At 44.4% G+C, this 27,970-nt stretch overlaps 1 protein-coding gene across 10 annotated transcripts in view; it reads right to left on the reverse strand.

Annotated features, from left to right (window-relative positions):
* SEMA5A (semaphorin 5A) overlaps nucleotides 1–27,970 on the reverse strand; it is a 482,459-nt gene that overhangs the window by 85,502 nt on the left and 368,987 nt on the right. For all 10 annotated transcript variants that reach the window (XM_086675940.1, XM_086675881.1, XM_086675888.1 and 7 more), the window contains 2 exons: nucleotides 21,101–21,308; nucleotides 2,896–3,013 (listed from right to left, as the gene is read on the reverse strand). In XM_086675940.1, the coding sequence (XP_086532066.1) occupies nucleotides 2,896–3,013; nucleotides 21,101–21,308 (326 nt within the window). The remainder of the gene's footprint in view (nucleotides 1–2,895; nucleotides 3,014–21,100; nucleotides 21,309–27,970) is intronic.

Consider the following 27,970-nt stretch of genomic DNA (forward strand, 5'->3'; position numbering starts at 1 on the left):
ATAAAGAAATATAAATATAAAAATATATAAATATATAAAATATATAAAATATATAAAATATAAAGATATATAAATATCTCTGAAATCAGTTTGTATCTTGCAGTCCATGGCAACATTTATTTTCTTAATAAAAACAACCAATGGTGTATCAGAAATGATGAAATACAGATTTAGCCAATAAAATTAAACCTTTCTTCTATTTTAGTCAAAAATTTACAAACAAAATAGAAGCAAAATTACATTTTAATAGCTTTTAAAAATACCTAAGACTTCTCTGTCATAATGCTAATACTTTTCATCTAGCTCATGTCTTTTTTTAAAAATTTTTTAATGTTTGTTTATTTTTGAGGGAGACCGAGCACAAGTGAGGGATGGACAGAGAGAGAGGGAGACAGAATCCAAAGCAGGCTCTAGTCTCTGAGCTGTCAGCACAGTGCCTAACGTGGGGCTCGAACCCACAAACCGTGAGATCATGACCTGAGCCAAAGTCAGATGCTTTAACCGACTGAGCCACCCAGGAGCCCCTAGCTCATTTCTTTCTAAGAGACAGATTTTTAGAAAGAGATGTACGATGACTATAGTTGTTAAAAACCAAAACTATAGACCTAAAATGGAATTTCTCATGCTAAGCCCCATGTCACCAAACTGAGATTTGACCTAATTACATACAGTGCTGGCTCTCCCAGAAAAGGAATCTTCAACCAATCAGGAAATGCCTGAGCAGCACTAGCCAGCTCCTCTGACTGATAGACCCATGCCATCTACTAAGGAGAAGTAACTTTGCAATAAGCAACCTGCTTTTTTGCCTAGAATAACTTCCTTGTTCCCACTTATTTCTGTCTGTAAAAGTCTTTTGTTTTGTACGGCTCCTCAGAGCTCCTTTCTATCTGCTGGGTTGGATGCTGCCTGATTTGAGTTCTGTTCAACAAACTCTTAAAACTAATATGCCTCAGTTTATCTTTTCACAAGTAGTTGGGTCTACGGGAGTTCCCATTCTGTATGGTAGCCTATCTAAATCAGACAACTACATAGCTTCCTGTCCTGCCTTTTGCTCCAGGGGACATAACTTGCTGTCTGTTGTTGGAGGCTTTGCATATTCTTATCAAAAGTGTATGTATTATATATTGTATATAAACATATATGTATGTATATATAGAGAGAGACAGACAGACGGAGACAGAGAACAGGGATGGTTCTGTAAAGCAGAGATGTGAAGGGACAGCCCTCCCATCAGGGCAAGTCCATATCACCCTGTGACCTTCTTTGAATTTGAAATAGAAACTGCGCTCTCAGCAGCAGTGACAACTTTCATAACAACCCGCTGGCCACTTTTTAAATGTTAGGTCATCTCCATTTTTTTTCCTGTAGAAATAGACAACGCATGTATTTGTTGTGAACCTAGTGGGTGATTGTGTCACGATTTTCCATTACATAGTTAAGCATGTCTCAGATCTCCACGAAACCATGTGTTTTGGAGTGGAGGCCTTACCGCTTGAGAAGAACTGTTCCTGTAAGAACTGTTACTACATTCTTCTGCCCTTTTTGCCATTAAAATGCTGGCTCATACATCTATGAGAAGATGCACCAATTCTTGGGGAGTACACGCCCATAATTGAGAACGACAGTTCAGCTATCTCTGTTTTCTCCAGCTGCAAAGATTCAAGGTGAGCATCTCTGTGCTTTGAAAGTATTATTCAGAAACGAGAAAGAACTCAGCACAAACACTGGCATTTTTGTAATCGATTTCAAGAAACAGTGAGAAAATCTGAGGCTAAACAGCCCAAAGGACTAGCGGCGAATTGATCTGTAAAGCTCTGCTCAGAGCCTGGATGTGGTGATCACACACCTTTGCAGTAAAAGGCTTCTATCTCGTGCCCACATTTGGGACAGGATGCTGGTTTCACTAATCCTAGCCTTCCCCATGTCACTGCCTGGTTTTCCCCTTCCCCTGGAAGGAGAGGCTGCATGAATACGTGGTTTAGGTGATGGAAAGGGTAGGTCCCTTCATAGGAAACCGCGTCGGACATCCGCGTCGGAAAAACAGCGTAGGCTTCCTGATACCGGAATGTGCCTCTTCTCTTCTCACCTCTGCCTTGCAGAGGTGCGCCCGAACTGACAGTCAGAGAGATCAGCAGCTATGTGACAGCACAGTGACTTCATCACTGTAAATATATGGAGGCTAACAGTTCCTGCTCATATTCTCTGAGGACAGAAAAAAGAATCTGAGATCACTGCATTTAGGGTTGTAAAGACAAAGGGAAAAAAAAATTAAGCTGGTTCTTACAAGTGAGGCCTCAAAGAGATAAACTGGCAAAGAAAATTGTTTTCCTCCCTAGATTCAGAAAACCTAGCTCCAAATGGAAATGAGTTTCTCTTCCTTCTGTGGGTTCACAGCGGGAATGGCCATCGTGCTGTTTCTCCCAGACCTTCCCGGGACCCTGGGCAGGATCCAGAAGACTGTCCCGCCTGGAGTCCAATAGTAACATCCTTTACTTTATTTTTTCAAAAGCTCTACTTATCTCCGTTTCTAGAATTATAGCTCCCAAGGGAAATCGATGGGTGTGGAAGTCACTATTTTACTCATGCTAAAAAGGGCAAAATAGTCCACACCAATCTCTGGAGAGAAAATCCAAGAATGAGACAGAGATACTACATCCCATTTCCAAATCAACAGTGTTTTCTCTTCAAGTATTTCTCTGCAAAGCAGACAAAAAAAGCTTATGGCAACATCCCACATGGCTCTGGTGGAAACTAAGAGCTGAACGAGTTGAGAGAGCACTGGGTGTGCGAGAAAGGTCCCAAATGCATGGCCACCACCGACGTGTGGGTTAGGATTTAAGACAGCTGAGTGCCCACGGGTGGGGCTTTCTGAGGCCGGGGAACACGCGCACTTACGGGACAGGTGGAGGTGCTCTGCTCCCATTGTGTCATGCTTAGGCTCTCCTCCAGGCTCGTGCATTTCTTCATCACCATGTCCCAGCCACAGTAAGGGTCCTGGGCCCCAATGCAGGCACTGCAAACACACACCCAAAGGTCAGCAGAGAGGCAGCCTTACCCACAAGAGACATAAGCTTAGGTGAGTCTGGCCCTTAGGAATTGACATGGGAACTAGTTGCAAGAAACTCGATTTTAGCCTGCACACGAGAAAACAAGCCATCAACATACATCAGCAAGTATCTAGTTAAATCAAGTGATTAATTTTGGTTGAAATATGTATACTTATCCTAAGATACAGGGGAAACAACTAAATGTGCCGCTGTGAGCTTTTTGGGGTCATGAATAAAGCTAGTGAGAATTCTGCAATGTTCAAAAGTACGAGATGTTGTTACCACCGTCACCATCATCACCACCATCACCATCATTGCCATTATCATCATCATCACCACCACCATCACCATCATAATCATAATCATCACCACCACCACCACCATCATTATCATCATCACCATCATCACCACCATCATCACCACCATCACTAGCAGCACCATCACCACTACCACCACCATCATCATCACTACCATCACCATCATCATCATCACTACCACCATCACCATCATCAACATCACCATCATCATCATCACCATCACCACCACCACCATCACCACCATCATCACCATCATCACCACCACCATCACCATCATCACCACCACCATCACCATCATCATCACCATCATCATCATCACCATCACCATCATCATCCTCACCTTAGTTACAGATGTTATTTGCGGAACACTTACTATAAAATACCAAATTATATCATTTAGACATTTAACTCTAATGAGGGAGGTAGTATTATTTTTACCTATGGAGGAGAAAACTGAGGCACAGAAGATTTAAGAAATTGGCCCAAGGACAAGCAAATACACCTGAAACCCTTCAACATGGTTAGTTTGAATTTAATAAACTAGGGAAGTCTTCCTTTTGGGTACCATAGCTTAAAAATGAATTAAAAATTTTGTCAATCAATAGTTGTTCAATGTAGCTCCAACTACAATATTCAATAAGTTATATCAGAACTATTATATACATCGTGGATATTTTATTTTAGCTTTGTCTCGATGAGAGAGTTCATACAGTACCAGGTACTGGGGCATCATTAGATGAAGATTTTGGCCCATATGTTATAAATACAAGAGAGGGTGTTCAGGGGCGGAGGGAAGCAGAGCGACAGTGATAGAGCCAAAATTATACAAAAGATGACCCCAGAGGCAAGCAGGGCATCGAACGCTGGAGAATCCTGTCTCTTAAGGGACCAACACGTCAGGCGTGCAGGAAATGGAAGCAAAGAAAGGCAAGCTAGTGCAGCAGGGAAGTGTTAATATCTTCTTAGAGGTAAGGGGCCCCTTACAGCAGGAAGAATCTGTTAGAGGATTACCAATAAATCAGGAGTAGAACCAGAAATCATAGCATAACTATCAAATGTGGGCCAAGGAGGTGCTGTAAGTAATAGCAAATTGCTAATTTTAATGATACAAAAGAATCGTGATTAACGCATCAAATACATTAACCACATATGAAGCACTGCTCCAAGAACATGGCCTCTATTATCTCATTCCGACCTCAGAGGACCTTACAAATACAACACCTCAATTAGCTACCGCATTTATTTTAAATGAAATAAATGTAATCACTTTAAAAGGAGGAAACCAAAGCAGAGAAAGATGAAGCGTAAGTCCCACAGCAGGGGAAGATATCTCTAAAGACAATAAATCAAACAATAATGGTATAAAACTATTATTTATTGTTGCTATGTAATATATATTTACCACCCAAAGAAGTTCAGAGACAAGTGGTCAAAACTGGTCCTCCTCACAGCATAGGTTGCGTGGAAACGGGGCCGAAACAAGTGCCTGTTGCCATAGCCTCCTTGGAACATGATCCTAAGTGCCCGTGCCCGTGTTAAAAAGTAAACCGAGGTACGTCAAAATTGTGAATGTGACTGTACCAGGCTAGGAGGTTCCCCTGACAGGAGCTAGGGGAGAGAATCCTCTAGAGGAGACTCAGCAGCAAACCAAGGAAATCATTTGATCGGCTATAGCTTAAGTGGTGGTCTTATTTGGGAAAGCCTGGTTGACTGAGATCGTTTGTTCCGAAGACTCACTTTCTCAGATTCAAGCGCAGTTGACCCTGGCGTCGGTTTTGGTTTGCTTAGGTCAGCTGCCAAGGTTTTAAGGCGACTTCAGTCTAAGGGCCTTCTTATTTAATTACCTTAACAAGCACATAGTACTTTCATGTGAAAACTCCAACAGAACAGTTATCAAGGACAAAATGTACGCTTTCCTTCCCCAGAAATAGGCACTATTCACACTTTCATATACTTGGGGGACATTTTCTCCGCACAAATACGTATTCATGTATGGATATGTCTATATATACATATATATTTTGTTGTTTTATATGTACGATTATATGTAACACACACAAAGGGGAGTATACACACAGCCTCCTGTCTGCTTTTTACACATAAAAATACACTGTGATGGGGCGCCTGGGTGTCTCAGTTAAGCAGCCGACTCTGGAATTTAGCTCAGGTCACGATCCCAGGGCTGTAGGCTCGAGCTCTGAGTCGGGCTCCGCTCTGAGATTCTCTCTCCCCTTCTCCCTCCACCCCTCTCCCCCCATCATACTCTCTCTCTCTCTAAAATAAAAAATTAGGGGCGCCTGGGTGGCGCAGTCGGTTAAGCGTCCGACTTCAGCCAGGTCACGATCTCGCGGTCCGTGAGTTCGAGCCCCGCGTCAGGCTCTGGGCTGATGGCTCAGAGCCTGGAGCCTGTTTCCGATTCTGTGTCTCCCTCTCTCTCTGCCCCTCCCCCGTTCATGCTCTGTCTCTCTCTGTCCCAAAAATAAATAAACGTTGGAAAAAAAAATTTAAAAAAATAAAATAAAAAATTAAAAATTAAAAAATATACTTTGACATTTTCTTTTGTCAGTATATATAGCTCTACCTTATTCCTTATATGGCTGTGTTACCATATGGCTTCTGTTATATGGCTTCTGTTACCCAGAGGAATGAATATTTATTTAAATCCTTTAAAAGCAAGGCTGTAATACACATCTTCATATGCATTTTTATAATTTTTTTATGTTTATTTATTTTTTGAGAGAGAGACAGACAGACAGAGTGCAAGCAGGGGAAGAGCCGAGAGAGAAAGAGACACAGAATCCGAAGCAGGCTCCAGGCTCTGAGCCATCAGCACAGAGCCCAACGTGGGGCTAGAAGCCATGAACCACGAGATGATGACCTGAGCCGAAGTCGGACGGACGTTCAACAGACTGAGCCACCCAGGTGCCCCTGTATGTATTTTCTACATGATAAGCTTCTATACGTGGAGCTATGAGATAGAAGTTATGGGTATTAATAATTTTGTACCAGTCAACAATTTGAAGGGTAACTCTTTATCCTCTCCCTATTTCATACTGGATGCTATTTTTTTTTTTTAACTTAGCCCTTTCTGACAGATCAGAACACTTTTCTACTCATCTGTTCTATTTACTCAGTTGTCAGATTAAGATTGTGTGTGTGTGTGTGTGTGTGTGTGTGTGTGTGTGCATTTATGGATTATTGTATTTCTGTTCATGTAAATTTCCCATTTGTAACCAATTTCTCCTTTATGCTTCTTTTTGATTGACTAACTGGCTTCATTATTTTTATGTAGTCATTGCAAGTAATAATTTCTATATTAGAAAATTAACCCTCTGTCCATAATGCTTCACATACTTTTCCTACTTGTCATTAGTATTTTTTTCTCAAGATACAGATGTTTTAAAATTTTATGCAGTGGGGCGCCTGGGTGGCGCAGTCGGTTAAGCGTCCGACTTCAGCCAGGTCACGATCTCGCGGTCCGTGAGTTCGAGCCCCGCGTCAGGCTCTGGGCTGATGGCTCAGAGCCTGGAGCCTGTTTCCGATTCTCTGTCTCCCTCTCTCTCTGACCCTCCCCCGTTCATGCTCTGTCTCTCTCTGTCCCAAAAATAAATAAACGTTGAAAAAAAAATTTTAAATTTTATGCAGTAAAATTTATATGAGTCTTTTTCTTCACAGCATCTGGATTTTGTGCATACTTTCAAAGAACTTCCATGCTTAAAAATCATAAAAACATTTATGCAGGATTCCTTCTGGTCCTTTCATATTTGATCAATCATTTCATTTGACTCCCTATCTGTGATCCACCAGAAATGTATTTCTGGTAAATCTCCTTTTCTCCCTCCTAAAAATCAAAACAAGTAACAATGGCAAAAAAACACATATTTTTTTAAGCTAAACTTCTCAATCTCATACCAACACAAATAGGTCCAGGGCTGAGCAGTAACAACAAGGAAGCTGGGGATGTTTTGTTTTGTTTTGTTTTCCTTTTTCTATCAAATTCAGACAACCTCTTGTTTAAACACAAGTTTACAACACTAAGTGTGAGCACCAGCTTTTCGAAATCTCTAGTTCTTGAGGTCCGGGAATATAATCTTTTAACAACTTACTTTTTAAAACTAAAAAGTCATTTCAATGATCAGTTCCATAGAGTAGAATTTGCCCTGTATATAAAGCATATCCCAAATTTCTCAATTTTAAGGATTTATTTTAAAGACACACAATTGATTTAATAACATTTTTTTCCAGGGAATAAGAAAGATGAGAATAAACCAAAGACTGTGTAAAAGACAAGAAAGTGCGGGGCGCCTGGGTGGCGCAGTCGGTTAAGCGTCCGACTTCAGCCAGGTCACGATCTCGCGGTCCGTGAGTTCGAGCCCCACGTCAGGCTCTGGGCTGATGGCTCAGAGCCTGGAGCCTGTTTCCGATTCTGTGTCTCCCTCTCTCTCTGCCCCTCCCCCGCTCACACTCTGTCTCTCTGTCTCTCAAAAATAAATAAACATTAAAAAAACAATTAAAAAAAAAAAAGACAAGAAAGTGCATTTTTGTATCTACAAGGTAAGATATTTCACATATTGTCACTAAGCTCAGTGTAAGCAAATCAACCCTCAGTAACATTGCCTGGGCAGATGTTTTGTAGGAGGTTTCTGGAAATCTGAAGACCCCTCAACTGTGAGACAGAGCTGGACACAGGTGAGAATCAAGAACCTTTCTGCTTCCTGCTGTGACCTCCTGGCTGCGAAGGCATGTTCTGACCCACAGTGTCCTAGTCTTACTGAACCAGCCATTTCCCGGAATGCCATAGTATGTATCACACATCAGAATTCTGTCTGGGCACGATCCCACTTTCACAGCGGTGAGCAAACAGGAGGGAGCTACACTTACGTAATTACTCAAAGGGCCTGAATTCCCTTTCATTTTTTTTTTTTTAATTTACTGTATATTTATTTTTGAGACGGAGAGAGACAGAGTGCAAGCAGGGGAGGGGTGGAGAGAGAGGGAGACACAGAATCCGAAGCAGGCTCCAGGCTCCGAGCCGTCAGCACGGAGCCCGACGCGGGGCTCGAACCCGCAAACCACGAGATCATGACCTGAGCCAAAGTCGGACGCTCAACCGACTAAGGCACCCAGGCGCCCCTTTCATGTTCCTTACTAAAGCAACACGACCATTAGACAAAATTCAAATTCTGAAAACAGGAAAATTCCACCAACTCCCTAACTTGGCCCTCCAGCCTCTCTTTGCAAATCTGCCTGCAGAAGTGAAACAAGGCCACAAGGTTACACAGGATATTTTAAGCTGTTTTAAATGAAAAGCCGCTTGTAAAAACATCTTTCTTCCGATAATGTTGACGGCTTGGCGCATTCTTAACATGCCACTTATCCCTTAAACTATTAAAACTTCTCTATAAGCACAAATGCCCCTTCATTAAAAATTCCATTTACATATAAATGTTTTCCTCAGTCAAAATATTTCATACCGTGGCAAAATTCTGATGAGCTCTACCTTTCCGCTAAAGTGTACTTCCAGAAAAAACAATCATCGTAACTTATTACTTTGGGAAGGTAGGTCTTTCAAAGACACCACATGCAGGATCACAGATGTCTTATTAATGTGGCCATATGAAGGTGGCTTTTCTTCACTTTGAAATGTTTTTTTTGTGTGTGTGGATGAGGAGTCTTTGTAATAACAAATTTTCCTTACTTGGTTAATAACCTTAGATTATCCTCATTTGATATATTTCCTTGGTGTTTCAAAGTCTCTGATTTCAGAACATATGTTGGTCAGAATCTTAAGGTTTAATTTAAAAACACATTTACGGGGCGCCTGGGTGGCGCAGTCGGTTGGGCGTCCGACTTCAGCCAGGTCACGATCTCGCAGTCCGTGAGTTCGAGCCCCGCGTCGGGCTCTGGGCTGATGGCTCAGAGCCTGGAGCCTGTTTCCGATTCTGTGTCTCCCTCTCTCTCTGCCCCTCCCCCGTTCATGCTCTGTCTCTCTCTGTCCCAAAAATAAATAAACGTTGAAAAAAAAAAAATTAAAAAAAAAAAATAAAAACACATTTACGGGACGAGTACGTATAGAGCTAAATGTATATTCACAGACAGGCCTTAGTTCTTGGAGAAGGATAAACTACTCTCTCTTTTCCAAGACAGTGATATTAATATTTAACTAAACTCTTCCTTTATTTATTGATTCATTCTATTATATAATTTTTTATCAAATTAGCTAACATATAGTATATACAGTGTGCTTAGCTTTGGGGGTAGATTCCCATGATTCGTCACTTACATACAACACCCAGCGCTCATCCCAACAAGTGCCCTCCTCAATGCCCATCACCCATTTTCCTCTCTCCCTCACCCCCTCCCCCATCAACCCCCAGTTTGTTCTCTGTACTTACGAGTCTCTTAAGGTTTGCCTCCCTCCCTCTCTGTAACTGTTTTTTCCCCTTCCCCTCCCCCATGGTCTTCTGTTAAGTTTCTCCAGTTCCACACATGAGTGAAAACATATGGTATCTGCCTTTCTCTGACTGACTTATTTCACTTAGCAAAATACCTTCCAGTTCTATTCACGTTGTCGCAAATGGCAAGATTTTGTTCTTTTTCATTGCTGAGTCGTATTCCAGTGTGTGTGTGTGTGTGTGTGTGTGTGTGTGTGTGTGTGTGTGTACACCACATCTTCTTTATCCATTCATCAGTTGATGAGCATTGCGGCTCTTTCCATAATTTGGCTACTGTTGATAACGCTGCTATAAACTTTGGGGTACATGTGCCCCTATGAATCAGCACTCTTGTATCCTCTGGATAAATTCCTAGTCGTGCAATTGCTGGGTCATAGGGTAATTCTATTTTTAAATTTCTGAGGAACCTCCACACTGTTTTCCAGAGCAGCTGCACCAGTTTGCATTCCCACCAACAGTGCAAGAGGGTTCCTCTTTCTCCACGTCCTTGCCAACATCTGTTGTTTCCTCTAAACTCTTCCTTTAAATTTTAAAGTGTGCAGGTATGCTATTTGCTAATTTGAGTAATAGGGAAAAGAGGTGTATTCATTAAAATCTCCTCACTGTATTTCTAGAGAGTGGGAGCGAATTACTGAGTATCATCTCTTGCATGCTAGATTATCTAAGTATCAATGACTTTATCTGACTTGTTACTGTTACACTAATTGTCATTAGATCAGCTTATTTTTGATCTTAAGAATTTTGGCCATATTAACAAAATGCATTCATAAAACATGGGCTTTTTAAAGTGTCCCAAACATTCCTTCATTTGGTACATACTTAGGAGCACCTGCCATGAGCCAGACTGAAAATGGTGGGGGTGCCAGGGTCAGCAAAGCAGACGCAGTCACTGCACCCACAGAATTTCTCATTTGGCAAAGGCAATAAACACTAATCGACTACACTGATACAACAAGAACCATCAGCAAAGTAAAATCCCAAAGGAGAAGCCCTGTTTGGATGGAGGGGTCTGGGGTCAGGAAATACTTGACTTAGGTGGCTTTTAAACTGAGACGGATAGAAGTGATCCATTTCACATAGTTTTGGGAAAACAGGACATTTGACAGCGAGGTGGATGGACACTTTGGTGGGAGGGAATTGGAGAATTTAAAGGAAGATAAATGGAGGCTAGACTTTGATTGGAGCTTGAGGAGTGGAATGGGCAGAGCCCAGAGCCCCGTTCAAGACAGCATTTCCCAGTAAGTGCTGCAAACTTTAAAATACTGGGCAAAAACCATGTGTCATTTGACCGTAGAATGGTTGACCATATTTGACCGTAGAAATAACCAGTACTTATTTCTACGATCATCATGATAGTAGTGGGATAGGTGGATTTCTCTGTTCATGAATGATCTTTACCTTAATTTCTAAAACAATCTGAAGTATCTTATTCCTAATGACCGATGTCATTATATACTTCAGAATCTGCTTTTCAAGGTTGTCATGAAAAACACTGTCTTACTAGAAATAAGACTGAAAAAAAATTCTAATTAGACAATGAACTGCTTGAGGAATGCATTGTAAGACACCGACACGTCCTTCAGTTGGTAAATCCAGCTGGAACACATCTTTTCTCCAATTAGTACCTCTGTGAAATTGGAATGATAATAATCACCTCACAGGAAATGTTTTGAGGATTAAGTTACATCACGTAGTAAATAACAAAGTTATTCTGGGGGTGGAATACATACAGTTATTCCAATTAATCCCTAGACATCATTGCATATTATATGATATCGACTTCTGGGGTGTTTGAAAACACTCTATCCCAAAAATACTAAACGTGTAAATGCCGTGAGCTCTTTATTTAACCAGGCAATGTGGCACACCACAGTGTACTGTAGTAAGTGGTACAAAGTATTATTTTATTTTATTTCACTTTATTTTATTTTTTAATGTTTATTTTTGAGAGAGACAGAAACAGAGTGTGAGCAGGGGAGCGGCGCAGAGAAAGGGAGACAGAATCCGAAGCAGGCTCCAGGCTCGGAGCTGTCAGCACAGAGCCCGACGTGGGGCTCGAACCCATACACTATGAGATCATGACCTGAGCCGAAGTCGGATGCTCGACCAACTGGGCCACCCAGGCGGCCCGGTACAAAGTATTTTAAATACACATTTGGATAGATTCACAACGATTTTTTTGACTACCTGGCATAATGCCATGTGTCGAAGACCCAAAGACCAGGAAGGAACCTGGGGTCTCGTGAGAGAGGAAGAACCGGTTCATGAACGTTGCGTAACAACATAAGGAGGGTTAACTATTAAGTTAGAAGCTCAGACGGTGGGTGCTATAGGAGTCAGAGGAGGGAGAGGTCGGGCAGGAGAGTTCTAGGGAGATGTCATGTGTAGGCTGGCTCTTGAATGGAGTTGGAATTTAGACGAGTGAGAACAGCCTCCCTGGTTATGATGGCCCCAGGAAGGATGACAGTCATGTGCATGTGGCATGATCAGGAAGATAAGCAGAGCAGCACGGCTGGGCCACGGTTTCCTTAAGGCTCCCAGAAAGTATACGGATGTGAATAAAGCGTTGGGGTTTTGCTTAGGCAAGAAAAATGTGGTTGTACTGTATAGCGTGTGTCAAGTACCAAAAAATCTACTAGAAGATTAATTTCTAATTCCCAAGAAGAACTAAGATGGAACCACACTGTAATGGCATTTTAAAATTTAGGACACATGCCAAGTAAACAAAGATATAATTACTAGTAAAAATACACGTTTATACTCATTATGTATCACTTGCTAAAGGCATTTAATAGGAATTCATGTTGCATGTTATGATTTGTAAATGAAATTAGTGGCCTAGAATTTCAATTAGTTACAAACTTCTAATACATCGAAAACCATTCCCTATTGACTTATCACTAAATGACACTGATTCAACACAAAGATGATTTTTTACATTTAAATTTGCTTTTAATATGAAATTAGAATAATCAGTATGTATTGTCAGTAATACTAAGTGGATGGTTTTTAATTAAAGTCGTATTAGGTGCATATAGCACTCAGATTTTCCTGAAAAATCTGTTTTAAAACTGAACAAGATTGGGAGCGCCTGGGTGGCTCAATCAGTTAAGTGTCTGACTTCGGCTCAGGTCATGATCTTGCAGTTCATGAGTTAGAGCCCCATAACGGGCTCTGTGCTGACAGCTCAGAGCCTGGAACCTGCTTCAGATTCTGTATCTCCCTGTCTCTCTTCTCCTCCCCTGATTGCACTCTGTCTCTTTCTCTCTGAAAAATAAAGAAACATTTTTTAAAAAATTTAAAAAACTGAATAAGATTGATACACATTTTACAGTGAAGCATTTTGGGAAAATTGACAGTAAAAAAGAAATAGTTACAAGAGTAGAGGGTATTTGAAATAAGCAAGCCAAAAGTGTTTTTGGAATCTAGCAGTTGTGATCAACTTGGGACATCAGCCGTTTAGAAACCGTGCTCCCCTGGGTTACGATAATACGATCACATTAAAATATTTGACCAAGAAAGAGAAGAAAAAAAATGTACTCGGACTCTTATGGTTGTGGAGGCAGCCCACGGCCTCTACGACCATAAAAGTATGAGTACATGTCTGCAAGATGGCGTTCACCTACGTTCTTTGCTTTCGTGGTGTACCTGAACCAAAATGTGTGTTTATATCATTGCCAAAGGTGGACCTGCCCTAAAGCCAAGGAAACTTAAACTTCTTCACTTCGTGAAATTCCCTAAGGACCTGAGATCGGTCTTAATCATTCTTCATAATTCGATATCCTTTTCCTTAGTGAGGACCACTATCAAACCATGTAAGCTTCAGACCTCACAAAACTACATTTCTCCTTGATTATTACAGAGCAAACCGTAGTATGGTTTATGTTTTGTAAATGACCAGTCAAGTTAACGTATGCTCTTGTTCTACCTAGCATATTTCAACTGTTCGTTTTCCAACCTGCCTTGGACCTGGGGGTGTTAACTTGTGATTTCACTTAAAAAAAAACAGTGTTTCGGCTCAAGCCCCTCTGACGGGGTGCTCTTCAGAATGATAATTAGATGTTGGTGAATGTACTTCATCTTTTTCAACTATTTTTTTTTTTATTTTTTTTTTTCAACGTTTATTTATTTTTGGGACAGGGAGAGACAGAGCATGAACGGGGGAGGGTCAGAGAGAGAGGGAGACAGAGAATCGGAAACAGGCTCCAGGCTCTGAGCCATCAGCCCAGAGCCTGACGCGGGGCTCGAACTCACGGACCGCAAGATCGTGACCTGGCTGAAGTCGGACGCTTAACCGACTGCGCCACCCAGGCGCCCCTATTTTTTAAAGCTATAATGAAGGCAGACACATACTGCTGTTTTGTTTCTTTCAGTTACTACCATATCACGCATATGTCTTCACAGACATCATTTAATAGCTTCAGAATAATTCACAGCGTGAGGACTCCATTGAATAAGTAGATTATAATTTGGTGATGAATTCTGTTAGTATTAGAAAGTTAGGATTGGAACACTGGTTGTAATTCAAAAATAGCTTAAAAAATAATTGGACAGGGAGGGCAGGCTTGAAGATCAGGTCTTAATATAATATAGGATCAGACTTTAACGATAAACTGATCTGGGGACAAAGTCTCAGGTAGCACTGAGGCCCTGTGGCTCAAAGCCACAACAGATCTTCGGGAGCTTTTATTTATGCCAGAGTTACTCTTTAGACTCTGACCCATGAAGACAGGGTCAGGGATACTTCTTCATCTGTCATCCCACACTTAGGGGCTTGCTTGGTGCTTGGCACCTATTGAGATCAATAAATAGACTGAACGAATTAATGAAGGAAAGCACAGTCTTTAGAAGCTAATCCAAAGTCAATGCAAACAAAAACTCAAGGCGTTGAGATTTGGAAGATACTAAATTCATTTTGAAGGGAGGATATTTACTTTCTAAAATGAGCACATGTCAAAATTCCTCCCGCTTGCTTATGTGATTCATAACTGAATGGCTAAAGTTGTCTTTCTGGAAGCCCTCAGGGGAATCCTGAAATTTCTCTCTATACATTGTATGTCTCTCACCAAGCAGACGCTGTCTGTAGAAATATTTAATTAATAAAGGTGCCAACATATTAACTCCATGTCTCGAAACTTTGCCCTTCCAAGCAATGAATGTCCTGCAGTAACCTAATCTCCATACTAATTTTCTTAATGAGTGTTAATTTCTTTAACTAAATGACATTATTACAAACTAAATGAATTAAAAATGGCTAGATACCCATTCACAAATGGAGCCAATCTCTTTCCTAATGGTTCTATCTTTCCCTCCAGTTTTACAAAGCAAAACGTCAAAGGCACCTCTCTTCTGTTTTATATGTAGACTAGGATTCTCCCGGCCTCCACCTTTTCTTTGCTCCCCAGTAAGTTCTTATAATAAAGCAAAAGTGAAACAATAAACACCTAAGGCCCAAGCGTTTCCATCCTTTAGCTGATGTCTTGCGTCACTACACCTTCCCTTAAAAGGAGTTCTAGTGTTTCACAAGAATTTAGGTTTACTTTAGAGATGACGAAGTAAAAGAGGGAGGAGGGGGAGAGGCAGTGTCCATTTGTAAATCGGGTAAGTGTTTACTGAGCCTGTGTTGGGCTGGGCACCATGCTGGAAGCTGCACAGACCCGGAAAGACAATGCCCAGCTTTTGGCACCTGGTGCCATGGGCTGAATGAAGCCTGGACTGCCATGCAGTGCTCAGACTTCTAGTCTCTGTTCTAGCCTCGACGATTCTCACGCTATTCCCTCTGTGATTCGGACCAGTCCTCATCTATAAAACGTTAACCCTACAACAGGTTGGCAAACGTCAACCCTACTTGACAGGTTTGTCTTACCCCACAATTGTGGTGGGTGTCAAATAAAAAAATAAAGAATACGTGTCTGAAGAGAAGAAAGCGCCATGTTATCCAGAAAATATTAAGGTATAGAGTTAATTCATGCAATTTAATAATTTAGTAAATTTTACAGGTAATTTTATAAACCACAGTATATGATGATTGAAGGTACATTGATTCATTCAAAAGGCATATATGAGAAAATCCGAAACCAGGAGTCAGCAAGTGATAGCCCATGGGCCAAGTCCAGCCTGGCACCTACAGTTTTCCTGAAACACAGTGCAGGGCAACGCTGTGCCCTGGCACCCTGAGGACCTAAGCACAGCTGACCTAACTTTGGCGGGACGCTGAGTGATCGCCCCCATCGTGGCACACGGGAGGATGGGGAGGAGCTGTTACAAGGCCACTGGCCTCTCACTGCCTTCTGTCAGGGAGGCCGTCATGAGACTGCTTCTCATTGTCTCCCAGGTTCTAGTGAGGGCGAAGGCCTCGTGCCCCCCACCCTCACCCCCACTGAGGTACAGGTACAGGTTCTGAAACCGCTAAGCCGTAGCACAGCTGGCTGCTTTGCAACATGGCGCCCCGCTTCGATGTTGCATGCTGATCCGTCCCTCTGCTGTGGCACCATCCAGTGGGACAAGGGGCATGGGCAGCTAACACCTCTTCTGCTCTTATTTTCCTTGTAACAAACGGCACCAAAAAGCGAACGCTTCCTTTGCCCGACGAATCTGCTAGCCTTGCTGACACACGGCCACGCTCACGCCGTATGGTCTGTGGCTGCTTCCATGCTACAAGGGCAGGGTTGAGTAGCTGCAATAGAGACTGTGCAGCCTGTGAAGCCTAAAGCATCTTCCCTCTGGTTCTTTACAGTTTGCTGCCCCACTGATCGAATTGCTGCACAATCCTTAAACTGACTTGCAAGTCTGAATCAAAGGCCTTCCCATCACAACTCGCCTTTCCTGAGGCTGAAGGGCGTCAATGAGCTGGGCCAAGTGGAAGGCCACAGTATTCCCTGGGGAAGGCTAACGGCCCAGGTCCTGTGATCACTCGTTCCTTCCTGAAGTACTGAGATGCGGACTCCCTCAGCTGTCCGCCACAGTCTGTCCCCCTTCGGGTGGCAGGTTATGACTTTACGCTCGTATTTACACGAGACTAAGGTAGTGCAGGTCTTGGCTGTTCCATCCTTTGTACTCTATAGAGACCTTTCCCGACTTCAAAGACCTCACGCTGCTTTGGGGAGACCTGACCTTGTGCCAAGTGCACATGACGTGGCCCATGGGATGGCATCGGCTTACCTACCTTCCACTGTCACCCGCAGTACCCACATCCGGGCCTGTCAAGGTCCCCACGTTCTTCAAAAGTCAGTCAGTGGTGATTCACTTTAGCAACCGCATGCATATATATGGTAAATAAATCCTGGAGTACAAAAGGCTACACAAGAAAAGGAAAAATTTCTCTTGCACTTCACATGCGCAGAGGGAACCACCCTTTCTGATAAGTTGACTGTGTCATTCACATCATTTTCTCATGCTATTCACTAAATGGTTATGCAAAAAAAAAAAAAAAAAAAAGTTAAAATCAAAATCTTTTCGGTCATTTTTTTGAGGTTGAACTTGACTAAAATGTATTTTTTAAATATTGTTCTACCAAAATAACCTTCCGAGGAAAACAGTGACATCTAGTTAAAAACACAGTGCTGTTTGTTCCAAGTTACAATGGGTGCAGAGCTTGGAACACATGGGCAAATGGGGTGCCTGCGTGGCTCGGTTGGTTGGGCGTTCGACTTCGGCTCAGGTCATGATCTCAACTGTCCGTGAGTTTGAGCCCCGCATCGGGCTCTGTGCTAACAGCTCAGAGCCTAGAGCCTGCTTCAGATTCTGTGTCTCCCTCTTTCCCTGCCCCTCCCCTGCTCATGCTCTGTCTGTCTCTCTCTCTCTCTCAGAAATAAATATTTAAAAAATTTTAAAAAAATGAAAAAGGAACACACAGGCAAGCTCTTTTTCCAGCCTCCCCTGAGGCTCTGGGATCATCTCTAGAAGTGGAGGTGGAAATTCACTGTAGAAAAAGCAAGCGGGTATCAAACTTCTGGGATGCTGGGTGTTGCCTGGTAACAAGTATAATAGAGAAGAAAGAATGGGAAGGGGCCAGGGCTAAACTGTCATCAGTGGACATGTCTGAGTTCATGCCCTTCTCATTAGCTCCAGCGCTCAGAGACACACGTGATCGGTGCCATGGCGTAACTGGTTCCCACTGAAACCTGATCCTTGAGCTGAAGTCCTCATTGTCCCAGGGCAGCACAGTGAACCCAAGAGAAAGCCTGAGCCTTGGAGGCCAAGTCCCAGCCCTGAACCTGGGCTTCATATCACACGATGTATGTGGCCTTTGGGCAGGATCCAAAAATCGGAGCCACCGTTTCCTCCACTGAGAAATGGAGATGATGGGTGACTTAAATCTCGGGGTGTAATGGCTAAGAGAAATGATGAGGAGATCTAGGACAGTGCCAACGCGTGGAAGTGTATCAATATCAATTATAAACCTTTTAGCAGACGTGAAACTGTGCACCACCTTTGAAAACTAGACATTAAAAAATTTCTTAATGTGAATATGATTTGGAAGGAGACAGGTAATTTAGTTAAGCTCCGTTTCTCTTGCCAAACACTATAAAACTCATTTATGAAATTGATTTTTCTAATAACAAATGAAATTACTTATATTCTACTATGGAAAATATATTTAACAAAGAAATACTCAATCGTTACTCCATTGGTCTCCTGTTCCTACTCAATGTACTTCTTTGGACACATGTCTAGAAAATTAAAATTGCTCGTCAAAAAACAAAACAACCTTCCCCCTAATTCACCAAAAAAGAAACTAGTCACGTAGATACTAGTGTCTGAAAAATGGACAAAAAATGGAGGTTTTCTTGTCTTTCTGTGGGAAGGGGGTGGCAAAGAACACACTGGAAAGAATCCACAGAAACGCTTGGGTTTAAGTCTTCAGATTTTCTTCTCTCAGATGGAATACTTAAGGGTCAATCACAGTCTAACCCATTCTGAGTGTGGGGACACAGAAAAGCACAATCTATCAGTTTAGGATAAAGCTCTAATCTCTCGCGGCTCTTCTCGAGAGGGTGGACAAGTACACAGCAGGAAGATTCTGCTCTGGATATAACTGTATAATCTTCTCCTCCCAGGAACATGATGAACACAGACAAGTGGCCTTGTCGAGGGAGCCGGGAACGCCCCCCGGGCTGCTGTGCGCGGTGGTGGCCAGCTCCTTTGGTTTCCTGATTGGGCTCCACAGGCAGCCACGCAGGAGACGAGGTGGGCATGATGAGGCCTCGATTCCCTGACTTGATGCAGAACTTAGCTTCCGATGTCGCGCTTATACGAGGAGCCGGGCTATTGTAATCCCCACTCGATGAGGCAAAGCACCACGGAAAGGATGCGGTGCCTCCTGCATTCCAAGCCATGAAGTCTCATTCTGGTCCCCCAAACACCCTACAGACAGCACAGGCCTGTGTCTTCCTGTGTGTTACCCTGTGTCATGCCCACGGAAGGCCATTAGAGCTCAGGGCTTCCTGGTTGGAAGATTGGCACCCTTCCAGGGGCATCCCAACTTGTGACGTGCCTGTTGGCAAGACGCCAACCCTTCCCGTCACCCACTGACCGTCGGCAACTGGGCAGAATCATTCCTGCGCCAGGTTAGTCTTGCAGGAAACACAAATCAACAAATTTCAAGCGGCCAGTGGTTAACGTTATAAAAAGATAGCTGCTAATAAATATCACTATTTGTTATTATCGCTCACCATAGCATCGTTGTTGGGTAGAAAACCCTTTAATATTATTCCTCAACACTCTGATACCAAAAGAGGCACCACGTAATATACACCGTTGTCTAGAATCTTCTAGAAAGGAATCTTGTGGTGATTTTTATCATACATAAAAACTCTCCTTCTACAAGGGGATACCCACCGTGTATGTTTATTTGTTTAAATTTAAATCCAAGATAGCTAACATACAGTGTAGCAATGGTTTCAGGAACAGAATTTAGTGACTCGTCACTCCCATGTAACACCCAGAGCTCATCCCAACAAGGGCCCTCCTTAACGCCCATCACCCAGCTAGCCCATCCCCCCATCCACCTCCCCTCCAGCAACCCTCAGTTTGTTCTCTGTATTTAAGAGTCTCTTATGGTTTGTCGCCTTCTGTTTTTATCTTATCCTTCCGTCCCTTCCCCTACGTTCATCTGTTTTGCTTCTCAAATTCCACATAGGAGTGAAATCATACGGTATTTGCCTTTCTCTGACTGACTTATTCCACCCAGAATAATACACTCCAGTTCCATCCATGTTGCCGCAAATACAAGATTCCATTCTTTTTGATCGCCGAGTAATATTCCGTTGTAATACATATGCCCAATCTTCTTTGTCCATTTTGTAAAGGGCCCTGAATTTTAAATGGTATACATTACACCGTTTAAATCTATAGCAGTTTGCCTGTGTTGAATGTGAAAGTGAGGCCTAAGATACTTTAGTGACCAGGTCAAGAAATAGCACAGGCAGCCTGCATTGTGACTCCCAGTCTCTGAGCTCCAAAGCTCATGCCACGGGGCACCTGTTGGGGAAAGAATGACCTGTGTATGGTACCTGTGAGCGATATACGCAAACAGTCCATTTCTACGCCAGATCTGCCATTACGTGCTACGTTGGGGGACGGAGTTACTGAGATCGCGGATCCCTAAGAACGTATGAGATTGTGATTTCCCCAAGGGCGATCTTTTGTTGGGGGGCAGAGCAGTTACGCAACGCTCCAACATTAAAGTGCTGGTCAAGCGTGTAGTGTGCATAGTACCTGACGGTCTCTTGAGCACTTTTCCAAACTGAGCCTCAAAGGCCACTGTGGTCCCCGTGGGCACCCCATGGCCAATGAGAGTTGAGTAGGAGCAAGGAAAGACGTGACGGCACTTGTGGTCCCCTGCGTCCCCAGGACTTCCTTCTCCTTCCCTCCTCCCAGCCTGTAGGGTCCTGGAGCCTCAGGAGAGAGCCGACACAGGGAGATGGCCCCCGGGGCGGGGTCCCACATCGCTCCTCCTCAGGGGATTAGCTCTGGGCCGACAGGATGCACTTGCTACCATGCTCTGCCCGCTCCGTACATATATTACATTACAGGTATCCCGATCAAAGCAAACTTGCACCGGCCCGATGCAGGAACACCAAAGATCTGGGTCATCACGGGGGAATTTCTCTTAACCCGGGCCGATGCCTACAGGTGTCACCAATCGGCTATCTGTCCGGAGGCACCAGGGGGTCGTTCTCATGCCCGCAAAGCGGTTTGCACCAGCACCCAGCGTCCTGGGACGGCGCGGGGCTCGCTAGGATGCGAAGGGCCGGGGCCCAGCCCGGGGCTGGCCTACCTGCGGGTTCGGTGGAACTGGCACCTCTTCAGCGGGATCTTGGCCACGTGCTCCTGCAGGCCCACGAACAGGGCGCTGTGGCTGTGGAGGAGCTGCAGGCTCCTGATGGGCTCCCCCCGCCGCTCGGGGAAGAGCTCGATCTCCTCCAGCAGGCAGCTGCCGGCAGCCGGGGCCAGGGGCGCCCGCACTTTCTTTATGGTGCCGTAATCTGTGAGGGCAACAGGGAAGGAGGCAAAGGGACAGAAGGTCAGCGGGCCTCGCCAGCCACCAAGCAGCGAAGCCGCCACGCGTCTCCAGCCCGGTCGCTCGCACGGCGTTCCAAAGCGCTGACGGGCGCGCTCGGTCTGGCCCGCGTCCGACTCCGGCTCAGGTCCTGATCTCCCGGTTCACGGGTTGGAGCCCCAGGCCGGGCGCTGTGCCAACAGCTCAGAGCCCGGAGCCCGCTGCGTGGATTCTGTGTCTCCCTCTCTTTCTGCCCCTCCCCCGCTCCTGCTCTGTCTCATTCTCTCTCTCTCTCTCTCTCTCTCTCTCTCTCTCTGTCAAAAGTAAATAAAACATTAAAACCTTTTTAAAACAATGCTGACACCCGAATCCCACCCCGGACCTCTTCAATCGCCAGTGCTGGGTGTGGGGCAGGCACACCGGCTATGCCATGGCTCTCAGCTACTGGGCAGCCAGCGGTGGCGACCGCTCGGCCCCCTCAGCCTCGTCCACGTCCAAGTCCAGACACCCAGCGTGCAGTACAGCTACCTGTGGCTCCCGGTCGCCAGCTCTGTTCCGTCCCGTGGAAACCGTCAGATGAGAGGAATCCTCAGGAGACTATCTCGGATTCCTAGTGTTGGAAAGAGGTGCTGACCTGCACCCCCTCCGCGCCCCCCCCACCACCCCTGCAGGGCAGACACAACACGCCCAGGGCAACAGCAAAGGATACCTCCTCTCCTTCCTGCCTGGGAAGTGCATCCTTCTCTGTCTCTCTTCCTCCTCTACCCGGAACACCTCCTTCCTCTTTCTGTCTAAAGCGTGCCCTTTGGGATACTCTTCTCTGTCTCGCAGTCCCAAATTCTCCTCTCCTGGACAATGGAACGTCTGTTTCTGGCCCGGTCTCTTCCCCGCCCCAGGTTTTCCGGTCACTGCGTGTTTGTGCTCACCTACACCTAAGCTTGGCTGTAAGCACTGCCTGTGAATCAGGCATCTCCCCAGACCGGCTGCAAAGAGCACAGAGAGGAGGCCTCTTAGCCAGCGAGAGTCACAGCACGGCCAATACCACATATCAGGACGCAGACCTGAAATGTGTGCTAATGTCCCCGGCGTGCTTTGGCGAAGGCCCTGGTGCCAGCCTGCAAATCAGGGGGCGAGACAGCAAACCCACTAGAAGTACTCCCTAAAAGCCATCATTAAGCTCCTCAAATCAACCCATCAGCATCCTGAGTCTCAAAACATTATAATTATCACCCTGAAAATACAGAAAATAAGGCTAAGAAGTTATTCCAAAACCAGGATTAAGTCTTCGGCTTTGAGGCTTCCTATCAATCCATGAATCTCAAGAACAATTTGGACAGGAATATTTTCAGGTTTCCATTCCTATGGAAGTGCTCAGAGACTCAGAATATTTCTTTTAAAGAGAAAAGATATGCACAGACATATGTTACCCTGAATTTATTTTTAAAAGTCTATCTGAAACATCTCCAGTGAATACTTACTGATTACGAACTGACTTCATAATAACATATGCAGCCTTAGTAAATCAGGGCTTAATTTTATTTTGAGCTATCTGGATAAATGTGTTACTTCCGATAAAGTTCAAGCATAAATGGAATTACGCTATACATTGGGAAGATGAAAAACACAGTGCCTGTCTTTGAGGGAAGAGAGAGAGAGAGAGTGAGAGAGAGAGGGCACAAGCCTACACAACAGGGCCACAGACATTCTAACGAAGGAACATCTCACAGACTTAAGTGTGCAAGAAAACTTGTACGTCTTTACTGCAAAAGTCAACCTAATTTGGACTCGGTGACCACAGTCCCCAGCTGGTGGGAAATTCAACGCCAGTGACTCTGGGGTCTTCCTGCCCCGCATACAGAAAAGCGTCAACAACCATGCACAGCACCGAGGCACGGTGGGGACAAGATGGGAGCTTCAGGGAAGGTGACTTCAGTACAGAGATGTCTCAGCCACAATACTCTGAGAGGAAGTCCTCACCAGCAGATGGAAGTGCCAGGCTTCCCGTGGAGCAGTGACAGGCACGAGCCATCCTTTGGGACGTCATGACAACAGAAGATATCGTCCGAGCCAGAGGCCAGGAGGGGGTGCCAGGGACTGCCACCCCCCAGCGGGCAGCAAGGTGGGTAGGAGGGCTTAAGTGAGAGACCCTTGGGATGGAACAAGAATAGTTTATAGCAATGGAGGGAGGGGGTGGGGGTGGGGAGGGGGCAAAGGAGATGGGAGTCCAGCAGAAAAATCACCATCTTTGGACCGTTGTCACAGTATAGTCACGGGAAATGTGGATTACAGAACAAAAATGCTATTCAACAGTTGAACAAAGGCTCCTGCTGTTTATTATTTCTGCTGTTGATAGATTGCTAGTCTGAGAAACCCACCCAAAAGAATAATAGTTCAAATGTCAACATGCTCACATGCACGCTGAGTTTTTTTTTTTAATTTTTTAAATGTTTTTATTTATTTTGAGAGAGAGAGAGTGGGGGAGGGACAGAGATAGAGAAGGGCAGAGGGTCTGAAGCCAGCTCTGTGCTGACAGCAGACAGCCCGATGCAGGGATGCGGGGCTTGAACTCACAAACCATGAGATCGTGACCTGAGCTGAAGCTGGACGCTTAACCCACGGAGCCATGCTGGCACCCCAGGAACCTCTGCTTCTGTGAAGCTCTTCCTTCCCTGGCCTGCGCCTTGTTCTCACTCCAGGCTCACACACCTGTTATCTTGGTGCAGAACGCCTTCCTAACCCAGAACACTCACCGTCCTCTCCTACGTCTGGAGGGAGCATCAGGACGCGTGTGTGTGTGCCTTGGATGCTCTGCACAAGGGGGCACCGGGGCAGTGATAGCCGTGGGCCGTGCTTGGCCTGAGCCCTCACCTCGGGCTCCCTCGCACCTCCACCTCTCTGCGCCTGAGTCACGGGGGGCACCTGGGGCTCTGGGGGCCCAGGAGCACCCCAGCCCCACACATACAGGTTCTCCGCTTAACATGGCTTCCCGGCCGGCTTCCTCTTTGTATCCTTGCTCAGAAAGCTGGGAGTCTTCTCTCTCCCCTCCACACACAGCCAGGCAGACCCCTCCTCCTGGGGTGTCTAGGAGGCCCGGGTCAGGGCGTTCTGTCACCATTCGTCTTTCTGCCCGTTTTTCTCTGCCCATCCCCCCCCCACGATCGGATCTCGTTCTTCCCATCTTCAAGGCCACGTTCTTTTCTGTTCCTTTTTTAAATGAATGGCTGAATATCATCATTGTGTGCCGAAACATTTTTATGGGGACGGAGAACACACTGTGTAAGTCTAAGTTGTACACATGCTGATTTGAGGCACTTACATAATCATGTTACGGGGCAACATGATTACCCCGTAGCACAGCGTCCGCTAACACCTCTCTCATGTCATGTGATGTCATCCCAAACAGATACGTTTCGAAATACGAAATGACCCTGGAATTCCGAGGAGTCTGTCTCTCCTTCGAGCACATTAGAACAAAGAAAAAGAAAACCTGGGTCATCCTGCACCTCACAAAAGAGAAGGGACAGGCTGAAGGAGCGACGCCTCTAAATCCCACGACACTGACGTGACCCCGCTAGTCTCAGCAGATTTAATCAGGAGCTGCCGCTGGAGTGGTAGGCGGCGAACAGACCCTCGACGCCGCCTCACGGTCCAGACGAATGTTCTCTCCCACTTACTAGACACACTGGCCGAAGCACGGGTACAAGGATGTGGCAAAGCCATTGGTCTCTTTCCGAGGCAGAAAGGCAGAGCCTGGCCCATGAGAGAGACCACTGGGCAAACAAGTATTTTGTTCAAAAAACAGGAAGACCCTGGTCGGTCCCAGAGAGCGCTTAATTTTTTGTTGCTGTTTCTGCTTTACAACATTTATTACGGTGTACTGACTCATCTCCTTGTTTTGTGGGTTTGTACGCTTGACCTTGAGCACCACGGGGAGAAGATACTATGTCAGTTCTGTCCTCTGACGTGTGCAAAGTGGCCATTGATATGGCCTGTGCACAAGAGTAAACACACACCGGGCGAGAGGCCCACTGATGGGTGAGGGACAGAATGGGAGAAAGAAGGAATGAGAATGTCATCATCTGTGCATCTGCTGGAAAAAATCCTGATTAATATTTTTCCCATTGTGGCCGTTAATGAGAGTTATGTTATCAGTCAGGGTGAAGGGCAAACAAGAAACATTATTTCCCCAACAGGCATAGATTTTAGCTGAAAGTGTCATAAACTAAATGGGAACGAAGAAAACCATTTTAATTGGTTTCATCTGATAAAATATTAACTCTGAAGATTTGCCATTAAAACTAAAACCATATATACCTTCGACACACTGAAAATTCAATACGCTACTCAAAGTGAGTTACGGGGGCGAGGGGGGGGGACAAAAATAAACACACAAACAAAACAGATGCCAGTGTCAAAAGTTCAGAAATAACAGAAGTAAAACCAATGACTCACCGAAGTAGAAATTAGTAAAAATTTACTGTGCACACACCAAAAGGACAGTGTGCAAACCAGGGCACTCGGACCATTACACGGTCTTGTTATAAAGCAGCTTATGTAGTGGGAAGGTAGTGACTTTCTTCTTCACAGTGATTGGTTATTACATTAGAATTTTCTTAAATAATAAGCCATTGGTTAGCAGTCACCTTATATCAACCTCGGGAAACAGTTCAAGTCTCCTTAGGATTTTCAGAGGCGTAAGCAAGAAGTGACCCAGGTCAAGTTAGCCTTGCAAAACAAGCAAATTAAGTTTTGTTTGTATGACTGAACTGGTTTTGTCTGCTTGGGGACTTTTCAAGATTAGTTGCCATTTGTCTTTTATTTTAACACAAGAAATACATACAACTTTCTCGATCGTTCTTGGAAATTCGACAATCAGCAAGAAAAGAAAAATCTGGCACTTTCAGCCAGCTGTGGCTCAGGTCCCCAGGGAGCTAATAGCACACACGCACACACACACACACACACACACACACACACACACACACACACAGGACTGGCACTGCCTTGCCACAAACTCTCCTAATAGCTGCTTCTTCTGGAAAGTGTCAGCTACTCATTCTGTCATGGACCCCAATTTGAAAGTCACAGTTTTGTAGTTTACTCTCAAATGGAAAACTGTGCACACGGTGAGAGACAGAGCTCCTGCAGGATTTTGAAGGTCGGATCAAAGCTGATAGTATGGCTGTTATTTGCAAGACATGAATAGCCGTAATCACATGAAAATTTCATTAAACATGGCACCAAGTAACTTACATTTGCCTCCTTTCAGCACAACAGACAGCATGCGTATACCCTAGGGGGTTACCAGATTAAATAAAGGATGCCCACTTAAATTTAAATTTTAGATAAACCGTGAATAAATTTTTTTCGCATTGGTATGTCCTCTTCAATAGTATTCATACTTGACCTGAAATTGAAATTTAAGTGAGCATCCTGTGTTTTCATTTGCTAACTCTGGCAACCCTGTTATACCCACATTTCATCTGATCATCTCAGCAAGCTAGTTAAGATGTAGCTGATACACGTGACTCCTGAATAGCACAGGTTTGAACTGATTAGGTTTACTTGCGTGTGGATTTCTTCCAGTAACTAACAGTACAATGAATATAATAAATATCATATTTTCTCTTCCTTATGATATTTTTTAAAGTTTATTTTGAGAGAGAGAGAGAGAGACAGAGAGAGAGAGGGAAAGCAATAGCATGTGGGAGAAGCAGAGAAGGAGAGAGAGAGAATCCCAAGCAGGCTCCACACTGTCCACATGGAGCCCGATGCGGGGCTTAAACTCACAGACTGCGAGATCATGACCAGAGCCGAAATCAAGAGTTCGACACTTAACCGACTGACGCCCCCAGGGACCGCCCTTATGATTTTTCATAGTAACATGTTCTTTCCTCTGGCTTCCCGTATTGTAAGAATAAAACATACATTACACATAACATACAGAATATGTGTTAAGGACTGTTTATGTCATCGGTAAGGTTTCCAGTCAGTGGCAGGTGGGGAGTAGTTAACTTTTTGGGAAGTCAAGGTCACACGTAGGCTTTTGGATGTGCAGGGTGTGGGTGCCCCCAGCCCCCTGTTATTCAAGGATCCAGCATATACGCGTGATTATTCTTACTTTCTAGATGAGAGAAGGGGAGAGAAAAGTAGAAGAATTAGTACGTATTTTCTCTAGATGAGAAAAGTAGAAGAATTAGTACGTATTTTTGATAAGCTGTATTTTCCAAGTCCTCTAAGGGATTCAGACATGAAGTAAGCTTTCACTTCAATGCTGATGAATGAGATCAAAGATTGTAACAAATAATTCCAAAGTAAACATTAATTTAAAAAGCTACTGCTAAAGAAGCAGTGTCATGCAGAAGAAGATGGCCATTGAGGAGGGCACTTGTTGGGATGAGCACTGGGTGTAGTATGTAAGCAATGAATCACAGGACTCTATCCCCAAAACCAAGGGCATGCTGTATACGCTGTATATGAGCCAACAATAAATCATATTAAAAGAAGAAGAAGAAGAAGAAGAAGGAGGAGGAGGAGGAGGAGGAGGAGAAGGTAGTTTTACGTAGATTGTCTGCCTTCTCTTTTTATTCCATGACCTTGTCTGCAAGTCATAGGAACCTGACCAGTTGGGAGGTAACAAGAAGAGAG

This window comes from Puma concolor, chromosome A1 (genome assembly GCF_028749965.1).
Source record: "Puma concolor isolate L17-30 chromosome A1, mPumCon1.1.hap2, whole genome shotgun sequence".
In the NCBI taxonomy this organism is placed as follows: domain Eukaryota; kingdom Metazoa; phylum Chordata; class Mammalia; order Carnivora; family Felidae; genus Puma; species Puma concolor.